Source organism: Pristiophorus japonicus, chromosome 20, assembly GCF_044704955.1.
Source record: "Pristiophorus japonicus isolate sPriJap1 chromosome 20, sPriJap1.hap1, whole genome shotgun sequence".
Classification (NCBI taxonomy): domain Eukaryota; kingdom Metazoa; phylum Chordata; class Chondrichthyes; family Pristiophoridae; genus Pristiophorus; species Pristiophorus japonicus.
The window spans coordinates 2,534,363-2,556,530 of record NC_091996.1 but is presented as its reverse complement, the minus strand read 5'-3'; the positions used below and the strand labels follow the sequence as shown (position 1 = coordinate 2,556,530).

At 53.7% G+C, this 22,168-nt stretch overlaps 1 protein-coding gene across 2 annotated transcripts in view; it reads left to right on the top strand.

Moving 5' to 3' along the window:
• Positions 1-2,945: 2,945 nt before the first annotated feature.
• The window catches only part of cacfd1 (calcium channel flower domain containing 1), a 56,297-nt gene continuing 37,074 nt past the window's right edge, over positions 2,946-22,168 (top strand). Inside the window, exons 1-5 of one of the 2 annotated variants that reach the window (XM_070863640.1) lie at positions 2,946-3,100; positions 12,902-12,974; positions 15,299-15,424; positions 16,205-16,312; positions 18,165-21,969. In XM_070863640.1, coding sequence (XP_070719741.1) covers positions 2,953-3,100; positions 12,902-12,974; positions 15,299-15,424; positions 16,205-16,312; positions 18,165-18,261 — 552 coding nt within the window. In that variant the 5' untranslated portion in view covers positions 2,946-2,952 and the 3' untranslated portion in view covers positions 18,262-21,969. Of the gene's footprint in view, positions 3,101-12,901; positions 12,975-15,298; positions 15,425-16,204; positions 16,313-18,164; positions 21,970-22,168 lie in introns of those variants that run through there. The other variant, XM_070863639.1, reaches the window with a different exon arrangement.

Genomic DNA, 22,168 nt, shown 5'->3' with positions numbered 1-22,168 from the left:
TCACCCACACCAGTGATCGCTTCGAAACAGGCTTCTTTGTTACAATTAAGGGTGCTCTTAATCTTATCATTAATTCTGTAATAAAATGTTTCTTACATATTATACTTTGCTTCTCTCTGTATTTAAACACTGCCCTCTATTTCTCGCAGTTTAATAAATGATGTTTATCAAGCGGTGTTTTTCATGTTGCCTGGACTGGAGGATTTTAGCTCTGGGGAAAGATTGGATAGGCTGGGGTAATTTTCTTTGGAACAGAGGAGGCTGAGGGGAGACCTTATTCGGGTGTATAAAATGATGAGGGGTCTAGATAGAATGGATAGGAAGGACCTATTTCCCTTAGCAGAGAAGTCAACGACCAGGAGGCATAGATTTAAAGTAATTGGTAGGATTAGAGGAGAAATTGTTTCACCCAGAGGGTGGTGGGGGTCTGGAACTCACTGCCTGAAAGGGTGGTAGAGGCAGAAACCCTCACCACATTTAAAAAGTATTTGGATGTGCACCTGAAGTGCCGTAACCCACAGGACTACGGACCGAGAGCAGGAAAGTGGGATTAGGCTGGGTAGCTCTTGGTCGGTCAGCGTGGACATGATGGTAACTTTCTATGATTTTCTATGATCGAGTCTACAGCACAGAAACAGGCCATTCAGCCCAACTGATCTATGCTGCCATTTATGTCCCACACGAGCCTCTTCCCAGCCATGGGTAATCCTGCTAATGACGTTCATTGTCATGGACAAGGCCTTTTACTCACTGCACTCCGCAGGCCCAAATCCCACTTTTCCCGCAACTCCGTGTTTGAATCCCTTCAATCCGATTCCCGCCCCTGCCACAGGACCGAAACGGCTCTCATCAAAATCACAAATGACATCCCTTCTCATCCTTCTCGACCTGTCTGCAGCCTTTGACATGGTTTTCCATTTAATCCTCCTCCAACCTCTCCACCATGGTCCAGCTGGGTGGACTGCACTCACCTGGTTCCATTCTTATCCATCTCATCGTAGTCAAAGAATCTCCTGCAACGACTTCTCTTCCCCCCCCCCCCCCCCCGCATCGTTACCCCTGGTGTCCCCCCAGGATCTATCCTTGGCCCCCTCCTATTCCCCATCTACATGTTGCCCCTTGGTGACATTACCTGGAAACACAGCGTCAGTTTCCACATGTACGCTGAGACACCCAGCTCTACCTCACCCCCACATCTCTCCACCCCTCCTCCGTCTCTCAATTGTCAGACTGCTTGTCCAGTTCTGGATGAGCAGAAATTTCTTGAAACTAAATATTTGGAAGACCGAAGCGTCTGTGTTTGGTACTCGCCACGAACCCTGTTCCCTCATCACTAGTTCCATCTGTCTCCCTAGCAACAGTCTGAGGCTGAATCAGACTGTTCGCAACCTTGGTGCTGTATTTGACCCAGAGATGAGCATCCAATCACATATCCGCGCCATCACCAAGACCGACTATTTCCACTTCTGTAACATCGCCCGTCTCCGCCCTTGCCTCAGCTCATCCGCTGCTGAAACCCTCATCCATGCCTTTGCTTGATAACGCTCTTGTGAAGTACCTTGGAACATTTTACTACATTAAAGGCGCTATATAAATACAATTTGTTGTTGTAGTACTCTCGTCTCTGAGTCAGAAGACTGTGGGTTCAAGCCTGACAATTCCAGTTCAGTACTGGGGGAGCAATGCCCTGTCGGAGGGGCAGTACTGAGGGAGCGCCGCACTGTCTGAGGGAGCGCCGCACTGTCAGAGGGGCAGTACTGAGGGAGTGCTGCACTGTCGGAGGGGCAATACTGAGGGAGTGCTGCACTGTCAGAGGGGCAGTACTGAGGGAGCCACGCACTGTCGGAGGGGCAGTACTGAGGGAGCGCCGCACTGTCAGAGGGGCAGTACTGAGGGCGCACCGCACTGTCGGAGGGGCAGTACTGAGGGAGCCACGCACTGTCGGAGGGGCAGTACTGAGGGAGTGCTGCACTGTCGGAGGGGCAGTACTGAGGGAGCGCCGCACTGTCAGAGGGGCAGTACTGAGGGAGCCACGCACTGTCGGAGGGGCAGTACTGAGGGAGCGCCGCACTGTCTGAGGGAGCGCCGCACTGTCAGAGGGGCAGTACTGAGGGAGCCACGCACTGTCGGAGGGGCAGTACTGAGGGAGTGCTGCACTGTCGGAGGGGCAGTACTGAGGGAGTGCTGCACTGTCGGAGGGGCAGTACTGAGGGAGCGCCGCACTGTCGGAGGTGCAGTACTGAGGGAGCGCCGCACTGTTGGAGGGGCAGTACTGAGGGAGTGCCGCACTGTCGGAGGGGCAGTACTGAGGGAGTGCTGCACTGTCGGAGGGGCAGTACTGAGGGAGTGCCGCACTGTTGGAGGGGCAGTACTGAGGGAGTGCTGCACTGTCGGAGGGACAGTACTGAGGGAGTGCCGCACTGTCGGAGGGGCAGGACTGAGGGAGCCCCGCACTGTCGGAGGGGCAGTACTGAGGGAGCCCCGCACTGTCGGAGGGGCAATACTGAGGGAGTGCAGCACTGTCGGAGGTGTCTTTTGGAAGAGATATTAAACCGAGGCCTCATCTGCCCTCACAGGTGGGTTTATTTCCTGCTCCTTGTCCTTACTGCCATGGTTTAGTTTTGTGGATTCACCTTTTCTACACCATTTATTATATGCGGCGTGATTGGCTCCAGCTATTTAAAGGGAGGTACATGACCCCGCCCATTGAGGTCTATCGGTGACCCCGCCCATTGAGGTCATTGAGTGGCGGCTCCGCGATTATTGCAAATAACTCCGCCCATTGAGGTCTGAGACACGCCCACTATCCCCGCCCAGTGATGTCAGCGCGCCGACAGGCGGAGTGACGTGTGATGTCAGCGCGCCGGCTGCCGAGCGGCGGAGAGCGGGAGGCGGTGTGTCCGGGGCCGGGGCCGGGGCTCGGGGAGTGAGGGGCAGCGGGAGGCCGGGGACATGCTGAGCACCGAGGAGGCGGGCGCCGAGCCCGGGGATGGGGCCGAGACGGGCTCGGGGGCCAGGGCCGGTGGGCCGGGCTCCGCGGACGGGATGAGCTGGTGGTACCGGTGGCTGTGCCGGGCGGCGGCCGTGACCGGCGGAGTGTGTGAGTACCGCGCACCGTGAGGGCCCAGACCCGAGTTATACCGCGCACCGTGAGGGCCCAGACCCGAGTTATACCGGGCACCGTGAGGGCTCAGACCCGAGTTATACCGGGCACCGTGAGGGCCCAGACCCGAGTTATACCGGGCACCGTGAGGGCCCAGACCCGAGTTATACCGGGCACCGCGAGGGCCCAGACCCGAGTTATACCGGGCACCGTGAGGGCTCAGACCCGAGTTATACCGGGCACCGTGAGGGCTCAGACCCGAGTTATACCGGGCACCGCGAGGGCCCAGACCCGAGTTATACCGGGCACCGCGAGGGCCCAGACCCGAGTTATACCGGGCACCGTGAGGGCCCAGACCCGAGTTATACCGGGCACCGTGAGGGCCCAGACCCGAGTTATACCGGGCACCGTGAGGGCCCAGACCCGAGTTATACCGGGCACCGTGAGGGCTCAGGCCCGAGTTATACCGGGCACCGTGAGGGCCCAGACCCGAGTTATACCGGGCACCGTGAGGGCTCAGGCCCGAGTTATACCGGGCACCGTGAGGGCTCAGACCCGAGTTATACCGGGCACCGTGAGGGCTCAGACCCGAGTTATACCGGGCACCATGAGGGCTCAGACCCGAGTTATACCGGGCACCGTGAGGGCTCAGACCCGAGTTATACCGGGCACCGTGAGGGCTCAGGCCCGAGTTATACCGGGCACCGTGAGGGCTCAGACCCGAGTTATACCGGGCACCGTGAGGGCCCAGGCCCGAGTTATACCGGGCACCGTGAGGGCCCAGACCCGAGTTATACCGGGCACCGTGAGGGCCCAGACCCGAGTTATACCGGGCACCGTGAGGGCTCAGGCCCGAGTTATACCGGGCACCGTGAGGGCCCAGACCCGAGTTATACCGGGCACCGTGAGGGCTCAGGCCCGAGTTATACCGGGCACCGTGAGGGCTCAGACCCGAGTTATACCGGGCACCGTGAGGGCTCAGGCCCGAGTTATACCGGGCACCGTGAGGGCCCAGACCCGAGTTATACCGGGCACCGTGAGGGCCCAGACCCGAGTTATACCGGGCACCGTGAGGGCCCAGGCCCGAGTTATACCGGGCACCGTGAGGGCCCAGACCCGAGTTATACCGGGCACCGTGAGGGCTCAGGCCCGAGTTATACCGGGCACCGTGAGGGCCCGGACCCGAGTTATACCGGGCACCGTGAGGGCTCGGCACCGTGAGGGCTCGGACCCGAGTTATACCGGGCACCGTGAGGGCCCAGGCCCGAGTTATACCGGGCACCGTGAGGGCCCAGACCCGAGTTATACCGGGCACCGCGAGGGCCCAGACCCGAGTTATACCGGGCACCGCGAGGGCCCAGACCCGAGTTATACCGGGCACCGTGAGGGCTCAGGCCCGAGTTATACCGGGCACCGTGAGGGCCCGGACCCGAGTTATACCGGGCACCGTGAGGGCCCGGACCCAAGTTATACCGGGCACCGTGAGGGCCCAGACCCGAGTTATACCGGGCACCGTGAGGGCCCAGACCCGAGTTATACCGGGCACCGCGAGGGCCCAGACCCGAGTTATACCGGGCACCGCGAGGGCCCAGACCCGAGTTATACCGGGCACCGTGAGGGCTCAGGCCCGAGTTATACCGGGCACCGTGAGGGCCCGGACCCGAGTTATACCGGGCACCGTGAGGGCTCGGCACCGTGAGGGCTCGGACCCGAGTTATACCGGGCACCGTGAGGGCCCAGACCCGAGTTATACCGGGCACCGCGAGGGCCCAGACCCGAGTTATACCGGGCACCGCGAGGGCCCAGACCCGAGTTATACCGGGCACCGTGAGGGCCCAGACCCGAGTTATACCGGGCACCGTGAGGGCCCAGGCCCGAGTTATACCGGGCACCGTGAGGGCCCAGGCCCGAGTTATACCGGGCACCGTGAGGGCCCCGGCCCGAGTTATACCGGGCACCGTGAGGGCCCCGGCCCGAGTTATACCGGGCACCGTGAGGGCCCCGGCCCGAGTTATACCGGGCACCGTGAGGGCCCGGACTCGAGTTATACCGGGCACCGTGAGGACCCAGACCCGAGTTATACCGGGCACCGTGAGGACCCGGACCCGAGTTATACCGGGCACCGTGAGGGCTCGGACCCGAGTTATACCGGGCACCGTGAGGGCCCGGACCCGAGTTATACCGGGCACCGCGAGGGCCCGGACCCGAGTTATACCGGGCACCGTGAGGGCCCAGACCCGAGTTATACCGGGCACCGTGAGGGCCCAGACCCGAGTTATACCGGCCGGAGAGTGACCGTACCCGAGTTATACCGGCCGGAGAGTGACCGTACCCGAGTCATACCGGCCGCAGGGTGACCAGACCCGAGTCATACCGGCCGCAGAGTGACGGACCCGAGTCATACCGGCCGCAGAGTGACGGACCCGAGTCATACCGGCCGCAGAGTGACGGACCCGAGTCATACCGGCCGGAGAGTGACCGGACCCGAGTCATACCGGCCGCAGAGTGACGGACCCGAGTCATACCGGCCGGAGAGTGACCGCACCCGAGTTATACCGGCCGCAGGGTGACCAGACCCGAGTTATACCGGCCGGAGAGTGAAGGACCCGCGTTATACCGGCCGCAGGGTGACCAGACCCGAGTTATACCGGCCGGAGAGTGACCGGACCCGAGTTATACCGGCCGGAGAGTGAAGGACCCGAGTTATACCAGCCGCAGGATGACCAGACCCGAGTTATACCGGCCGCAGGGTGACCAGACCCGAGTTATACTGGCCGCAGGCTGACGGACCTGAGTTATACCGGCCACAGGGTGACCACACCTGAGTTATACCGGCCGCAGGGTGACCAGACCCGAGTTATACCGGCCGCAGGGTGACCAGACCCGAGTTATACCGGCCGCAGGGTGACAGACCCGAGTTATACCGGCCGCAGGGTGACAGACCTGAGTTATACCGGCCGCAGGGTGACCAGACCTGAGTTATACCGGCTGCAGGGTGACCAGACCCGAGTTATACCGGCCGCAGGGTGACAGACCCGAGTTATACCGGCCGCAGGGTGACAGACCCGAGTTATACCGGCCGCAGGGTGACGGGCTGTGTATTCTGCTCCCTCCGGTCAGCACTTTTGGGAGGACGGAGGCGGCAGGGGTTAAAATGAGCGTGAAGCAAAGCTGAATGTGTTCCCTGACCGGCCATGGCCATGGGACGGTGTGCCGAGCTCGCCCAGTGGTCAGAGCGGGGTGACATGTCTCGGCCCCCGAGTGTTGGTGGCAGGCGATGGTGCGTACCCGTGGCTGGATTTATAGCGCTCTGTAACTGAGGCCTGGGCTGGCTACTCGAGTTACCCCTGTTTTACCCCGGGGTCCGATTACACACTCGGCTTATTGTCACACGGTCTAGCCAGCCAGTACAGCTTTGCGTGCACACTTGTGTACTCACTCTGAACCTTAAATGAAAAAAACAACATGCCTTGCGCATTATTATGAAGTCTCGAGAGGTTTGTGCTTGTCCGACCTGCCGGTACCCGTTCAGTAACACAAACAACTCCGTGATCTGTGCAAACAACACAAAATGTTAGCATGCAGGTACAGCAAGTGATCAGGAAGGCAAATGGAATGTTGGCCTTTATTGCAAAGGGGGATAGAGTATAAAAGCAGAGAAGTCCTGCTACAACTGTACAGGGTATTGGTGAGGCCACACCTGGAGTACTGCGTACAGTTTTGGTCTCCGTATTTAAGGAAGGATATACTTGCATTGGAGGCAGTTCAGAGAATGTTCCCTAGGTTGACTCCTGAGATGAAGGGGTTGTCTTATGAAGCTAGGTTGAGCCTATACTCATTGGAGTTTCGAAGAATGAGAGGTGATCTTATTGAAACGTATAAGATTCTGAGGGGGCTCGACAAGGTAGATACAGAGAAGATGTTTCCCCTTGTGGGAGAATCTAGAACTAGGGGGCATCGTTTCAGAATAAGGGGCCGCCCATTTAAAACTGAGATGAGGAGGAATTTCTTCTCTCAGAGGGTTGTAAATCTGTGGAATTCTCTGCCCCAGAGAGCTGTGGAGGCTGGGTCATTGAATATATTTAAAGCGGAGATAGACAGATTTTTGAGCGATAAGGGAGTGAAGGCTTATGGGGAGCGGGTGGGGAAGTGGAGCTGAGTCCATGATCGGATCAGCCCATGGTCGTATTAAATGGCGGAGCAGGCTCGAGGGGCCGAATGGCCGACTCCTGCTCCTATTTCTTATGTTCTATCTGTTGATCCTAGATGAGCTTGTTGTCTAGGGAACCGCAGACATAGATCACTGTCCGATTCAAGGGTCTTGTCTTGTGTGTGTGCGCTCAGCAGGAGATTGAACTGTCACCGATCTGATTGAGGTGTTTCAGTTGTTAGAGATACAATGGGGTAGAGAGAGAAACCATTTGCTCTGGTGGGGGAAGTCCAGAACAAGGGACAGAACCTTAAAATTAGAGCCAGGCCGTTCAGGGGTGATGTCAGGAAGCACTTCTTCACACAAAGGGCAGTGGGAACCTGGAACACTCTTCCCCCAAAAAGCTGTTGAGGCTGGGGGTCAGTGTGTGGAACTCTGGAGGAAAAGAGGAGAAAGGGACAGTCACCAGAGAAGATGTCTCTGTCTCCTGCCCAGGAATGTGAGTGTCACGAGCTAAGCCTCTTCAGAGAGCTGGATAATGGGGATAAGTTTTGATGGCTGCAGGCAAGAGCCGGCACTGACATGAGGGGCTGAATGGCCTCCCTTTGGGGTGTAACCTCCTGTGGAAGCAGTGTTCGAGTCTTGGACTTTATAAGAGAGACTGTTCTGATGATGCTGAATGAGGGAGCCGGGCTGGTGAGGATTTGTGCACCTCTTGTGTCGGTGCTAAGCCTGGCTCACCCGCCATGACACGGGGCCTCTCACTGGGCCTCAGTGCCACCAATAACCAAGTACCTCAGTCACAGCTGAGCGGGGATGGAGGGGAGACCCGTCACAAGGAATTTATCGCTCAAACGTGCTCAGATTTGCCCATTTCACATTGATGTCCACTGGGGATTCTGTAATCGGACAATACGCAGAGTAAGTGCGGAGAATAGAGTGGTTTGTCAGCTTCGATACTGGGCTTTACACGTATAGGAACCCCGGACAAGTGGCGACTTCAGTTACACAGAAGGACTTTACGGGGCAGGAGTTAACTGCAGACAGACATGTTGTTAGAAACAGTGACATTTTGTGTTAATTGGGGTTAGGGAGCCATGCTAAGACAGGAAGCATGTTTGACTGTGATGCTCACCTAAGTGGAATAGTAAACATAACATAGGAGCAGGAGTCGGCCATACGGCCCCTCGAGCCTGCTCCGCCATTTAATACGATCATGGCTGATCCAATCATGAACTTGGGTCCACTTCCCCGCCCGCCCCCCATAACCCCTTATTCCCTTATCGCTCAAAAATCTGTCTATCTCCGCCTTAAATATATTCAATGTCCCAGCCTCCACAGCTCTCTAAGGCAGCGAATTCCACAGATTTACAACCCTCTGAGAGAAGAATTTTCTCCTCATCTCAGTTTTAAATGGGCGGCCCCCTATTCTGAGACTATGCCCCCTAGTTCTAGTCTCCCCCATCAGTGGAAACATCCTCTCTGCATCCACCTTGTCAAGCCCCCTCATAATCTTATACTTATCAATAAGATCACCTCTCATTCTTCTGAATTCCAATGAGTAGAGGCCCAACCTACTCAACCTTTCCTCATAAGTCAACCCCCTCATCTCCAGAATCAACCGAGTGAACCTTCTTTGAACTGCCTCCAAAGCAACAACAACTTACATTTATATAGGGCCGTTAACATAGTGAAAGGTCCTAAAGCGCTTTATAGAGGAGTATTATGAGATGAAAAAATTTGACACCGAGTTGCATAAGGAGAAATTAGTGCAAGTGACCAAAAGCTTGGTGAAAGAGGTAGGTTTTAAGGAGGAAGGAGATGTTTAGGGAGGGAATTCCAGAGCTTGGGGCCTACCAATGGTTGAGCGATTACAATCAGGGATGCTCAAGAGGGCAGAATTAGAGGAGTGCAGATATCTCTGGGGAGGGGGATGTGGGGCTGGAGCAGATTACAGAGATAGGGAGGGGCGAGGCCATGGAGGATTTGAAAATAAAGATAAGAATTTTGTAATCAAGCATTGCTTAACCGGAAGCCAATGTAGGTCAGTGAGCACAGGGGGTGATGGGTGAGTGGGACTGGGTGCGAGTTAGGACACGGGGCAGTGAGCACAGGGGGTGATGGGTGAGCGGGACACGGTGCGAGTTAGGACAGGGGGTGATGGGTGAGCGGGACACGGTGCGAGTTAGGACACGGGGCAGTGAGCACAGGGGGTGATGGGTGAGCGGGACTCGGTGCGAGTTAGGACACGGGGCAGTGAGCACAGGGGGTGATGGGTGAGCGGGACTCGGTGTGAGTTAGGACACGGGGCAGTGAGCACAGGGGGTGATGGGTGAGTGGGACACGGTGCGAGTTAGGACACGGGGCAGTGAGCACAGGGGGTGATGGGTGAGCGGGACTGGGTGCGAGTTAGGACACGGGGCAGTGAGCACAGGGGGTGATGGGTGAGCGGGACTGGGTGCGAGTTAGGACACGGGTCAGCTGAGTTTGGGATCACCTCTCGGTAGTCCGTTCACTCTCTGTCTATGAAAGAATGGTGCTTGGGTCATCATCATAGGCAGTCCCTCGAACTCGACTCGCTTCAACTCTAAAAGTGAGTTCTCAGGTGACTGAGCCTGTAATTCCCGTATTGGACTGTTCAGTCACAGGTGGGACAGACAGTGGTTGAGGGAAGGGGAGGGTGGGACTGGTTTGCCGCACGCTCCTTCCGCTGCCTGCGTTTGTTTTCTGCATGCTCTCGGCGACGAGACTCGAGGTGCTCAGCGCCCTCCCGGATGCACTTCCTCCACTTAGGGTGGTCTTTGGCCAGGCGCTTGGGTGAGTCATTGCTTTCAGCAAATCTCACGCACCCTCCGTTGCCACTCAACTGAAATGCTGGGAGGGGAGAGGAAAGTGTAACGGCACACTGGCATGTTGGTGCAGTGCGAGGAATAATCACAACGTGTGGGATTTGGGCAGGTGGCTGAGGAGGGTCGCTGGGGCTGCCTCAATGCTGCAACTACAGGCCATTCTAGCCAGAGCCACCTCTCAGTCAGTGATACCCAAGAACCCTTCCACAATCTGTTTCATCGAGCAGCTCGTACATATTTAACGGGCAATTTCTCTATAATTCAGCAGGGTAATCCAATCCTGAACCGCTGTCGGTGAGAGTGGATGGGTTACAGCACTTGGAGTTGACAGGATCCTCTCTCCTTCCTTCGTTTCTCCAGTTTTGTGACCTTGATCCAAATTAAAGAAGTTGAATGTTTTTTACCAAGGTTATTTAGGACATTAAATGGCATGTACAGCACAGAAACAGGTCATTGGGCCCCTCTGCGCAGTGCCGGTGTTTATGCTCCACACCAGCCCCCTCTCACCCCGTCAACATACGGAGTATTTGCCTTTATTAGCCGAGGCATAGAATACAAGAACATGGAGCTTATGCTTGAACTGTATAGGCCACAGCTGGAGTACTGCGTGCAGTTTTGGTCACGTTACAGGAAAGATGTGATTGCACCAGAGAGGGTGCAGAGGAGATTTACGAGGATGTTGCCTGGACTGGAGAATTTTAGCTATGAGGAAAGATTGGATAGGCTGGGGTAGATTTTTTTTTGGAACAGAGGAGGCTGAGGGGAGACCTTATTGAAGTGTATAAAATTATGAGGGGCCTGGATAGAGTGGATGGGATGGACCTATTTTCCTTAGCAGTGGGTAAACAACCAGGGGGCATAGATTTAAAGTAATTGGTAGGAGGTTCAGAAGGGGAAAATCTGAGGTTATCCACTTGGGTAGGAAAAAAGCAAATTATTATTTAAATGGGGAGCGATTACAAATTGCAGCAGTACAGAGAGACCTGGGGATCCTTGTGCATGAAACACAAAAAGTTAGTATGCGGGTACAGCAAGTGATCAGGAAGGCAAATGGAATGTTGGCCTTTATTGCCGGGGGGATAGAGTATAAAAGCAGAGAAGTCCTGCTACACCTGTACAGGGTATTGGTGAGGCCACACCTAGAGTACTGCGTACAGTTTTGGTCTCCGTATTTAAGGAAGGATATACTTGCATTGGAGGCTGTTCAGAGAAGGTTCACTCGGTTGATTCTGGAGATGAGGGGGTTGATTTATGAAGATAGGTTGGGTCTATATTCATTGGAGTTCAGAAGAATGAGAGGTGATCTTATCGAAACATATAAGATTCTGAGGGGGCTTGACAGGGTCGATGCAGAGAGAATGTTTCCCCTCCTGGGAGAATCTAGAACTAGGGGCATAGTTTCAGAATAAGGGGCCGCCCATTTAAAACTGAGATGAGGAGGAATTTCTTCTCTGAGGGTTGTAAATCTGTGGAATTCTCTGCCCCAGAGAGCTGTGGAGGCTGGGACATTGAATATATTTAAGATGGAGATAGACAGATTTTTGAGCAATAAGGGAGTGAAGGGTTATGGGGAGCGGGCGGGGAAGTGGAGCTGAGTCCATGATCAGATCAGCCATGATCGTATTGAATGGTGGAGCAGGCTCGAGGGGCCGAATGGCCAACTCCTGCTCCTATTTCTTATGTTTTTGTAGGGGATTTGAGGGCGAAATATTTTTATCCAGAGAATAGTGGGGTTGTGGAACTCACTGACTGAAAGGGTGGTAGAGGCAGAAACCCTCACCACATTTAAACAGTACCTGGATGTGCAGCTTGAAGTGCTGTAACCTGTAGGGTTACGGACTGAGAGCTGGAAAGTGGGATTAGGCCGGATAGCTCTTTATCGGCCGGAGCGGACACGATGAGCCAAAATGGCCTCCTTCCGTGCTGTAAATTTCTGTGATATCCTTCTGTTCCTTTCTCCATCCTATGTTTATTCAGCTTCTCCTTAAATGCATCCGTGCTATTCACCTCAACCCCTCCCTGTGGTAGTGAGTTCCACATTCTCACCACTCTCTGGGTAACGATCGATGCTAATTTGGGTACAACCATACTTAATTCATCCTCTTGGGCTATTGCCCCTCCCCGGGGGACAGACCTGTAATCGGCATTATTTCACCATGCTGCTGTGTGGCTTAACAGCTTCCGACACCGGAGCCCCTCTAACCCTCTCTCTTTGACCAGGATTTTGGTCATCTATCCTAATATCTCCTTGTGTGGCTCGGTGTCAGAGTCTGTTCATCGCTCCTGTGGAGCGCATTGGGACATTTTACTACGTTAGAGGCGCTATATAAATGCAAGTTGTTGGGACCTTGGGTGGGGGTGGGGAGCTTTTAGCAACATCATTAACCCCAAGTACTTTGTTTGGGCCCAGAACATTGGTGGGTATTTTGCGCGTCTAATGTCATTAGTGCAATGTGTGGGGAGACCAGGAGCAACCTCTTTACCCAGAGAGTGGTGAGAAGGTGGAACTCGCTGCCACAGGGAGGGGTTGAGGCAGTCAGTGTGAGTCCGAGGCGAGGGAGCCACTCACTGAGCCACGGCGGACAGTTGAAGTTGGAGTAAAGCAGCGTGTAGGGACTCTCGATCTGAGCACAGTAAGGAGGGAAGAGTGTAAAGGGTTTTGGCGGTGACAAGGGGCTAGAAAGGAAGGTTGAGTGGAGCGCGGCCTTGGTTGGATGTGGCAGCAGTGCCCAGGGGTGTTGTGTAACCCGCCTGTCGTTCCGGACAGTACTGAGACGCTCTCTCCTGCTTGTTTTGCAGCATGTGCAATAGCGGGAGTGTGGAACTGTGTGACGATCGATCCCCTCAACATTGCCGCTGGCGTCTGGATGGTGTAAGTAACGGTGCTCGGTGCCTGTGCAATGCACGTTTGGAAGTTCTGCTGTTTTCGCTGTGTGTGTCTGAGCCTGTTGCCTGCCTCCCATGTGGGAGTAATTCTAATCTAACTCATCGTCAGAAACTAACGGGCTCCGATTGGCCGCCCAGTTTTAATCTCCGCCGACAACGGCTTTCCGATGAGACGTTAAACCGAGGCCCCGTCTGCCCCCTCAGGTGGATGTAGAAGATCCCATGGCACTATTTGGAAGTAGAGCAGGGGAGTTCTCCCCAGTATCCGAGCCAATATTTATCCCTCAATCAACATCACTAAAACAGATTATCTGGTCATTATCACATCGCTGTCTGTGGGAGCTTGCTGTGCACAAATTGGCTGCCGCATTTCCTACATTACAACAGTGACTACACTTCATAAGATCTTAAGAAATAGGAGCAGGAGTCGGCCATTTGGCCCCTCGAGCCTGCTCCGCCATTCAATACGATCATGGCTGATCTGATCATGGACTCAGCTCCACTTCCCTGCCCGCTCCCCATAACCCTTCACTCCCTTATCGATCAAAAATCTGTCTATCTCTGCCTTAAATATATTCAATGGCCCAGCCTCCACAGCTCTCTGGGGCAGAGAATTCCACAGATTCACCACCATCAGAGATTAAAAAGTACTTCATTGAGAATTGTGAACCTGTGGAATTCTCTACCACAGAAAGTTGTTGATGCCGGTTCATTAGATATATTCAAAAGGGAGTTAGATGTGACCCTTACAGCTAAAGGGATCAAGAGGTATGGAGAGAAAGCAGGAAAGGGGTACTGAAGTTGAATGATCAGCCATGATCTTATTGAATGGCGGTGCAGGCTCGAAGGGCCGAATAGCCTACTCCTACTCTATGTTTCATTGGAGATTAAAAAATACTTCACTGGCTGTACAGCGCTTTAGGGCGTCCTGTGGTCGGGAACGACGCAATATAAATGCAGTCTCTCTCCCTCTCTTTATACCGTTAGTTCTTTCCACTGCCTTATCTTTATTTTCCAACTTCAGCCACTGCTCTGAGCAGCCTGTCTTACACGCTTTATCTCCTCGTTGGAAGCTAGATTCATCTTTCTGTTTCCTGCTCAAGTTCCTCACTGACTTCCCATAATCCCGAGCTCTCTCCCTCAGCCACAGTTTCCTGATTTTTAAAAATAAATGAAAGAATCCAGCAAACAGTCTAAAGATTGCAATGTGAAGTTAGTTGTGTTGTGTTTAGTGGCATTCTCCTTCCTTCTAGTTATTGTGGCTCAGTGGGCAGCACCCTCTCCTCAGAGTCAGAAGGTCATGGGTTCAAATCCCACTCCAGGAACTTCAGCCCAAAAATCCAGGCTGACACTCCAGTGCAGTGCTGAGGGAGTGCTGCACTGTCAGAGGGGCCGTCTTTCAGATGAGACGTTAAACTGAGGTCCCATCTGCCCTCTCAAATGGACATAAAAGATCCCATGGCACTATTTCGAAGAAGAGCAGGGGAGTTCTCCCCGGTGTCCTGGGGCCAATATTTATCCCTCAATCAACATAACAAAAACAGATTATCTGGTCATTATCACATTGCTGTTTGTGGGAGCTTGCTGTGCGCAAATTGGCTGCCATGTTTCCCACATTACAATAGTGACTGCACTTTAAAAGGTACTTCATTGGCTGTAAAGCACTTTGGGATGTCCAGTGGTCGTAAAAGGCGCTATATGAATGCAAGTCTTTTTTCTTTTCAACGTGCCCTGGCCCACCGAGCGAGGTTTTGGGCCGGTCGGTGCCGAGACTCCTGCAGGCAGTGGGACACATTGCCCTGAGCACTAACAGTGGGAGTGGCCGTGTGGGGCAGGGTGAGGCAGTGTCACAGCAAACGTCACAGGTTCCCATTGCAGCGGCTGTCGTAAGTATCTAAGACCAGGAAGGCCATTCGGCTCCTCTCTCCCCGGACTGTCCCAACTCAACATCCCTGCAAGGTGAATTATTGCAAACTGTTCCCACTCCCTTTGAATAAAGACTTTCCTCCCAGTATCTGTTCAATACAGAATGTGCCCCACCGCTCCGTGCTGGTGTTTATGTTCCACACCAGCCTCCTCGTCTCACCCCATCACCATATTCTATTCCTTTCTCCCTCGTGTTTATCCAGCTTCCCCTTAAATGCATCGATACTATTCACCTCAACCCCTCCCTGTGGCAGCGAGTTCCACATTCTCACCACTGTCAACAATCTTGAGTTATGATCTAACCAGTTTGTTTTGATGGTGATTCCAGCGTGTCCTCTGTATGTTGCGTGCTATAAAGCTGCCCTTTTATCTCCCCACATGCAGGCTGAATGCATTTATCCTTTTCCTCTGTGAAGCTCCGTTCTGCTGCCAGTTTATCGAGTTTGCAAACACTGTGTCAGCCCGTGCCGATAAACTCCGATACTGGCAGAAAGCATTCCTGTACTGCGGGTAAGTGCTGGGGTCAGAGGGCCCCATGCGGAGTCAATGCCGCTCACAGTTAGTACATGGTCAGCTGGTGGTCAGTGTGACTGCTCGGTAATGTAACTGAGGGTCCAGTGCCCCTGTTGGAGATAGGGGGGGGGGGTGAATGTGATTGTGGACATTGGTCGAGGGAGCACCGCACTGTCGGAGGGGCAGTACTGAGGGAGTGCTGCACTGTCGGAGGGGCAGTACTGAGGGAGTGCTGCACTGTCAGAGGGGCAGTACTGAGGGAGTGCTGCACTGTCGGAGGGGCAGTACTGAGGGAGCGCTGCACTGTCGGAGGGGCAGTACTGAGGGAGCGCTGCACTGTCGGAGGGGCAGTACTGAGGGAGCGCTGCACTGTCGGAGGGGCAGTACTGAGGGAGCGCTGCACTGTCGGAGGGGCAGTACTGAGGGAGCACCGCACTGTCGGAGGGGCAGTACTGAGGGAGTGCTGCACTGTCGAAGGGGCAGTACTGAGGGAGCACCGCACTGTCGGAGGGGCAGTACTGAGGGAGTGCTGCACTGTCGGAGGGGCAGTACTGAGGGAGTGCTGCACTGTCGGAGGGGCAGTACTGAGGGAACGCCGCACTGTCGGAGGGGCAGTACTGAGGGAGCGCCGTACTGTCGGAGGGGCAGTACTGAGGGAGTGATTCTGGACCTTGATTCCCCTTTTGCTGGGGAAGATCGGCCTGGTTTCTCAGCTCTGGCCTTGGTGTCTGCGACAATCTGGCTGCAGCGAATCTGAGATGTGTTTTTTCCCCACAGGCTGGCGATTTTTCCAGTATTCCTACGGTTTTCCTTCACAACATTGTTTGGAAATGCAATCGCTTTTGCTTCGGGGGTGTTGTACGGACTGGCGTCCCTCGGCAAAAAGTGAGTCTGCATTAAACTTCCGCAGCGCGGTTCCTGGTGAGATTCAATCTCATTTTAAGGTGGGCAGCTTCGAAATGTTGACCAATTGTGTCCCAGCATGCATAACCTTAAACCAACTTTCGTATTTGCCAAAAAACGGCGGAAAAGATCAGGGAACACAAAATGGAAGCCTGTCCCTATATGGGTGCAACCGGTTCCTGTGCCATTGAGTGGTGGTGGCCGATGATGTCCTGTTTATGTGGATACCGCGTGGAGTCTGGGGTATCTGGCGGTGGGGCAGAACTGGAGTGGGGCAAAGGATCCGAAAGCTTCACAGGATTTGGGATAATAGTTGTGAGTAACGAGTTGTGCTTGATCATTAAAATTGGGCTGCTTATAGCAACACCAGTATTCCTGTCGGACGGTTGGGTAATTCTCCATTTCCCTCCCCACCCCCCTGGTCAATCCCGCCCGGAGATCGGACTGCTGTCGGTGACTGGGAAACGATCCTGCTTTTATCGGGAGACGTTGCTGTAGTCTCTGGCATGAGCTCTGTCTGCTGCAGTTCGTGTACACTAATTTTAAATAGTCTCTGTTTGCTGAGTCAGTAGACTGTTTGCTGTTTAAATAGACTCTGCTGTAAAATATTTGATGTGAGTCCTGCAGTAAGTCCCACCCCACCTCCAACTCATTGACTGACACAATGATGTCAGTACTCACTTAGTTAAAATTGCTGATCACTAGTGGTTGTCTTCCCGAACTGATCTACCGATATCTGGGTATGTCAGTGTGTATTCCGGGTTAGGTTTGGCCGCGATGCCCTTGCAGTTGAATAGCCTGTCTGCACCCCTTGCTTGAGGCACTCGGGCAGGGTAGTAGAGGGCAGCTGTGGACCCCATACTCTCAGCGTGAGAAAATCTTTACCTGACGGTGGGTATTCTTGCCACACATGTGTTGTGTCTCCCTGGGTTACCATGGGACTGACCAATCAGCGGGAGAAGCCACCAGGGCCCCCCCTCGTACAACGTCTGGTGTCCGTGGCCTTAAAGGAAGTTATTGCTGAACCTTCATAAATCATCTTGTGAGGCCCCATGGGGTATTGTGTCCAATTCTGGGCACTGCACTTCAGGACGGATGTCAGGGTCTTGGAGAGAGGGCGGAGGAGATTTACTGGAACAGTTCCAGGGATGTGGGACCCGAGTTATGTGGAGAGACTGGAGAAGCTGGGGTTGTTCTCCTCAGAACAGAGAAGGTTGAGAGGAGATTTAATCGCAGTGCTCAAAATCATGAGGTGTTTTGATGGAGTAAATCGGGAGAAACAGTTTCCAGGGGCAGGAGGGTCAGTAACCAGAGGACACAGTATGGTAATTGGCAGAAGGACCAGAGGGGGTTTGAGGAGAATGTTTTAACGCAGCGAGTTGTTGTGATCGGGAACGCGCTGCCTGAAAGGGCGGTGGGAACAGATTCAATAGTAACTTTCAAACCGGGAATCGGATAAATACTTGAAGGGGGGAAATTTTGTAGGGCTGTGGGGAGAGAACGGGGGGGAGTGGGACTAATGGGATCGCTCTCTCTCAGAGCCGGCACAGGCTCGATGGGCCGAATGGCCTCCTGTGCTGTAAGACTCTATGATGAGGGCCACCCATGGATGTTTCATGGTGCAGGTGACCAGGAATAGGAGGGAGTGTGAGCCGCCTCCCGCCGTGAGCTATAAATAAACCCGTGGCATTTTGGATCTTTTTAAACCCTGGCAAAGCAGTCGAGCGCCTGGCCGCTGGGGATGTTACATTTCACCGCCGGCTTGTGTTGTACGCTTGCTCATGTTGCCCATCTCTCTCTCTCTCGCTCTCTCTCTCTGTTCACTCTCCCCAAGGGGAGATGCCATTTCCTACGCCAGGCTCCAAGACCGGAAAATGACCGACGAGGACAAGCCGGTGGAGACGATCGTTGACGAGACGGCAGTGCAGTGAGAGGACGCCCGGAGGCAGAGCGTTATGGTATCTGTGTGTGTGATCTGCACGCTGCACAGACAGCCGGACACTAATGGGCTCTCCTTGTCTGATGGGCATTCCCAGCTCTTTTTAAAGATAGCGTTTTTTTTGTACTTTTGCCCCAGTGATGTGGGTTTTTGTTCCGGGCTGTAGTTAGTCGAGTTTACCTACTGTAAATCGCTGGGCGTTTGGCAGTCTGTTTTTGTATTATGGCCACAACAGATGCGGTTGTTACTCGAATTATGATGTTGAACAAGTGTGGGTGTGATACAACCCATCAGCTGGGAGCTTTGCACCATCTGCAGATTCTGTTGTGTTACAGCAATAATGGGACTCTGGTCACTGCCACCATTTCTGTCGGTGTCTTAAAGCGCGGTTTAATATTGAACTTGCTGCTGTTTACAGCTCTTTAATTCTGGGGCAGGGAGAAGGGGTCTTTGTCTACTAATTGAAAAGTTGGTCATTGTACAGAATCATAAAAATTTACAGCACGGGAGGAGGCCATTCGGCCCATCGTGTCCGTGCCCACCAACAAAGAGCTACCCAGCCCAATCCCATTTTCCCGCTCTAGGTCCATAGCCCTGTGGGTTACGGCACTTCAGGTGCACATCCAAATACTTTTTAAATGTGGTGAGTGTTTCTGCCTCTACCACCCTTTCAGGCCGTGAGTTCCAGACCTCGACCACCCTCTGCGTGAAGAAATTGCCCCTCAAATCTCCTCTAAACCTCCTACCAATTACTTTAAATCTATGCCCCCTGGTTGTTGACCCCTCTGCTAAGGGAAATAGGACCTTCCTATCAACTCTATCCAGGCCCATCATCATTTTATGCACCTCAATGAGGTCTCCCCTCAGCCTCCTGTGTTCCAAAGCAAACAACCCCAGCCTATCCAAACTCTCCTGATAGCTGAAATTCTGCGATTGTGCTCTCTGTCTGCCCCCGCACTTTGCGAAGTGGCTTTGACTCTTCCGCTGGGAGCAGTTGCTCAATGTGACCCAGCTTCTCTCACTCACCGTCTGCCCCTTGGTGCTGCGGGGGGATATTTGGAAACCATGGCAACGACTGTTCAAGATCTGTCTCTGCGCATAATCTTGCAAAAGAAAGACCACCGGACATCCAAAGCGCTTTACAGCCAATGGAGTACTTTTGGAGTGTAGTCACTGTTGTAACGTGGGAAACACGGCAACCAACCTGCGCACAGCAAGCTCCCACAAATAGCAAGCTGCGTTTCTGACTCTCGCAGCCCTGCCTGTGCAGTGTCCCGGGTTTGGGAGAGCGGAAGACAGGCGGCAGCGATGTGTAAACCGCGTCACCAGCCTGTGTTAGCGGCTCGAGCTGGGGGCTGCCCGCAGCACTGACAGCATGGGCCGTGCACCGTGTGGGGCCCCACGAGAAGGTGTACAAAGTGCCGATGGGTCGATCGGTGGGGATAAGCCGTCTATCTCTGACTGGATTCCAACCTGGTGTGAATGAGGGTTGCTCCGCGAGCCTGTACAAACCCGTACTATAGGCTTTGCCTGCTGGGCGTTACAGGACCCAGCATATGCTGTATACTGGGCCAGGGGCATTCTTTAAACTCTCGCTCTGAGCCATGCGGGTGCAAAGGTGTTGGGAGTATTTGGCCCAGTGTGAGGTCAGCATCCCAGACCAGGGCCTGGGTGGTGTTTGCCTGTGCTGCCTCTTCCTGTTCATTTGCTGTCGTATCTGCTCCCAATCCCAAACAGACAGCCAAGTGCAGAACCACAAAGCGACCTAAATTGTACGTCTAACAGCAATGTTAAATTGTTTGTGATTGTGCAAGGGGCTGGTTGTTAGCGATTTAAGAGGGGGTAATACAGAGGGACAGTTCACTACACATCTATTCCATGGTCTGGGACAGCCTGCTAACTGACATCAGGTAAATAACTAGCTGGATTTTAAATGCAGACTTTCCTTTGAGCTGTGTGCTGTGAAATAGACTCCCATTAGTAAATTGGGTTGCTAATCGGTGTGGGGCAAGGCATTGTTAGCACCATTCAATGCCCCCTGGAACACGCTCCCCAGAGTTAGTTTATGTATATGAGCATTTACTGTGCGTGGTTTGGAGTTAAAAGTGATGAGGTACCAGTCGTGTATTTATAGGTTTTGTGTTTTATAATTATGGTATTAGTGCCCTTCTGCTCTGTGACGTGATGAGAAACCACGTGAGCCTCTTTACAGGGTGATCCTGCTCAGTCTGCGGTGCTGGGGGAGGTGCAGGAATGATTCACTCTCCACACCCCGCATCTCCTCCAACCTGCACTCCAATAAATACAGCGCATCGCTCCATCCAGGAAATCTCCTTCAACACCAGGCACCAGTGGAGCTGAATCCGATCCCTCGCAAGCTCCAGAATCTCTACCTGTAAATCTGACCTGGAGTAGCGCTGGTTCAGCGTGGGGCAGGGGGGGGAAGAGAGCTGAGACGATCTCACAGCAGCTAAGTTGGCAGATGTTGGCCAAAGGAAGGGGTAGGGAGAGAGTTCATGCTCCTGATCACTATCCAGTGATTCCCCTCTCCTTCGCCCCCCCCCCCACCCCCAGGCTGTGATGTGAATGTCGAGTAGGAAGAGGATTTGGTTTGGTTGCGATGCACACCACAGTTCAATAGCCGGCTCTCATTCGCTGTATAGGACAAAGGTCAATTGGCTGAGGTACTGGGGCCAGGAGAGGAGTGGGATGTGAAGCTGAATTCCTGCGGTAGTTGTGGTGTGAGGCCCTCGATGTTGCCGCCCAGGTAATAACATAGAAAATAGGTGCAGGAGTAGGCCATTCGGCCCTTCGAGCCTGCACCACCATTCAATAAGATCATGGCTGATCATTCCCTCAGTACCCCGTTCCTGCTGTGTGTAACAGGCCGCATGCCGGGTGGGCCCAATTCACCCCCTTCCAAATCTCTCTCATTTAATCTGGCCCCTCCATTATCTAATCTTTCCCGTCCTTTCCTAATGTTAAATGCTTCTATCGTGTCACCCAGTAACCTCTGTGTTGGACTAACAAGAGAAACCCCAATTTTTCCCGATCTACCTCTCTCTGTATCTCCTCGTACCTGGTGCTGTGCCCTCTCTGAAGCCCCAGTATCCTCCCTGCAGTGTGAAGACATACTGCACACACTCCTCCAACCTGCTCCTTCAGGTTTTATACGGACTCATCATTACCTCTGGGATTTTATATTCTGCACCTCTTGTGATGAACCTTATTTATTGGCGGCTAGTTTTGCTCCGGTGCCCGTTGCTGGGTTTCAGCAGCGCTGAGTGTACCAGCTTCAGAGAACCAATGCACACACTGGGGGTCTCTGAACCCTCGGTAATCTCCCAGCGTGACATTCCCGTCTGCCACCCCCAGTTTGTGGTGTAACGTTACTGGTGCTACCCTTGGAGAACGAGCACTGCTGTGAGTTTAAACTGTGCTAACCTTTTAAACAGACCAGAATGTTCCCAGGTCACCTCTCCCGTCAGCTAACCGGTCTCGGCTGGACAACACGGGTGTGGGTGGGGGGGCTACAAGGTTTCTCTGAGCAAGAGTGGGAAAAATCACCCAGGGCTCCTGCTCCTGATCACTGTGGAAAGTGTGTGTGTGTGTGTGTGTGTATTGGGTGATCAGTGCCTGGCCATCTCCTTTCCCACCCAGAGTTGGTGCCTTCAGGTGAGACGGGGAGAGGACTGTGTGGAGGGAGGGGTCTGTGTGGAGGGAGGGGACTGTGTGGAGGGAGGGGTCTGTGTGGAGGGAGGGGTCTGTGTAGAGCCTGGCCAGGCTCTGGCTTTCATTTATCAAAATGTCAATCCTTATAAATTATTGCTTCTGTTTAGAGTTAATAAGCTTAGCTATTTATTGTTTACTTAATATGTAACCAGTCTATTTAAGAAGAG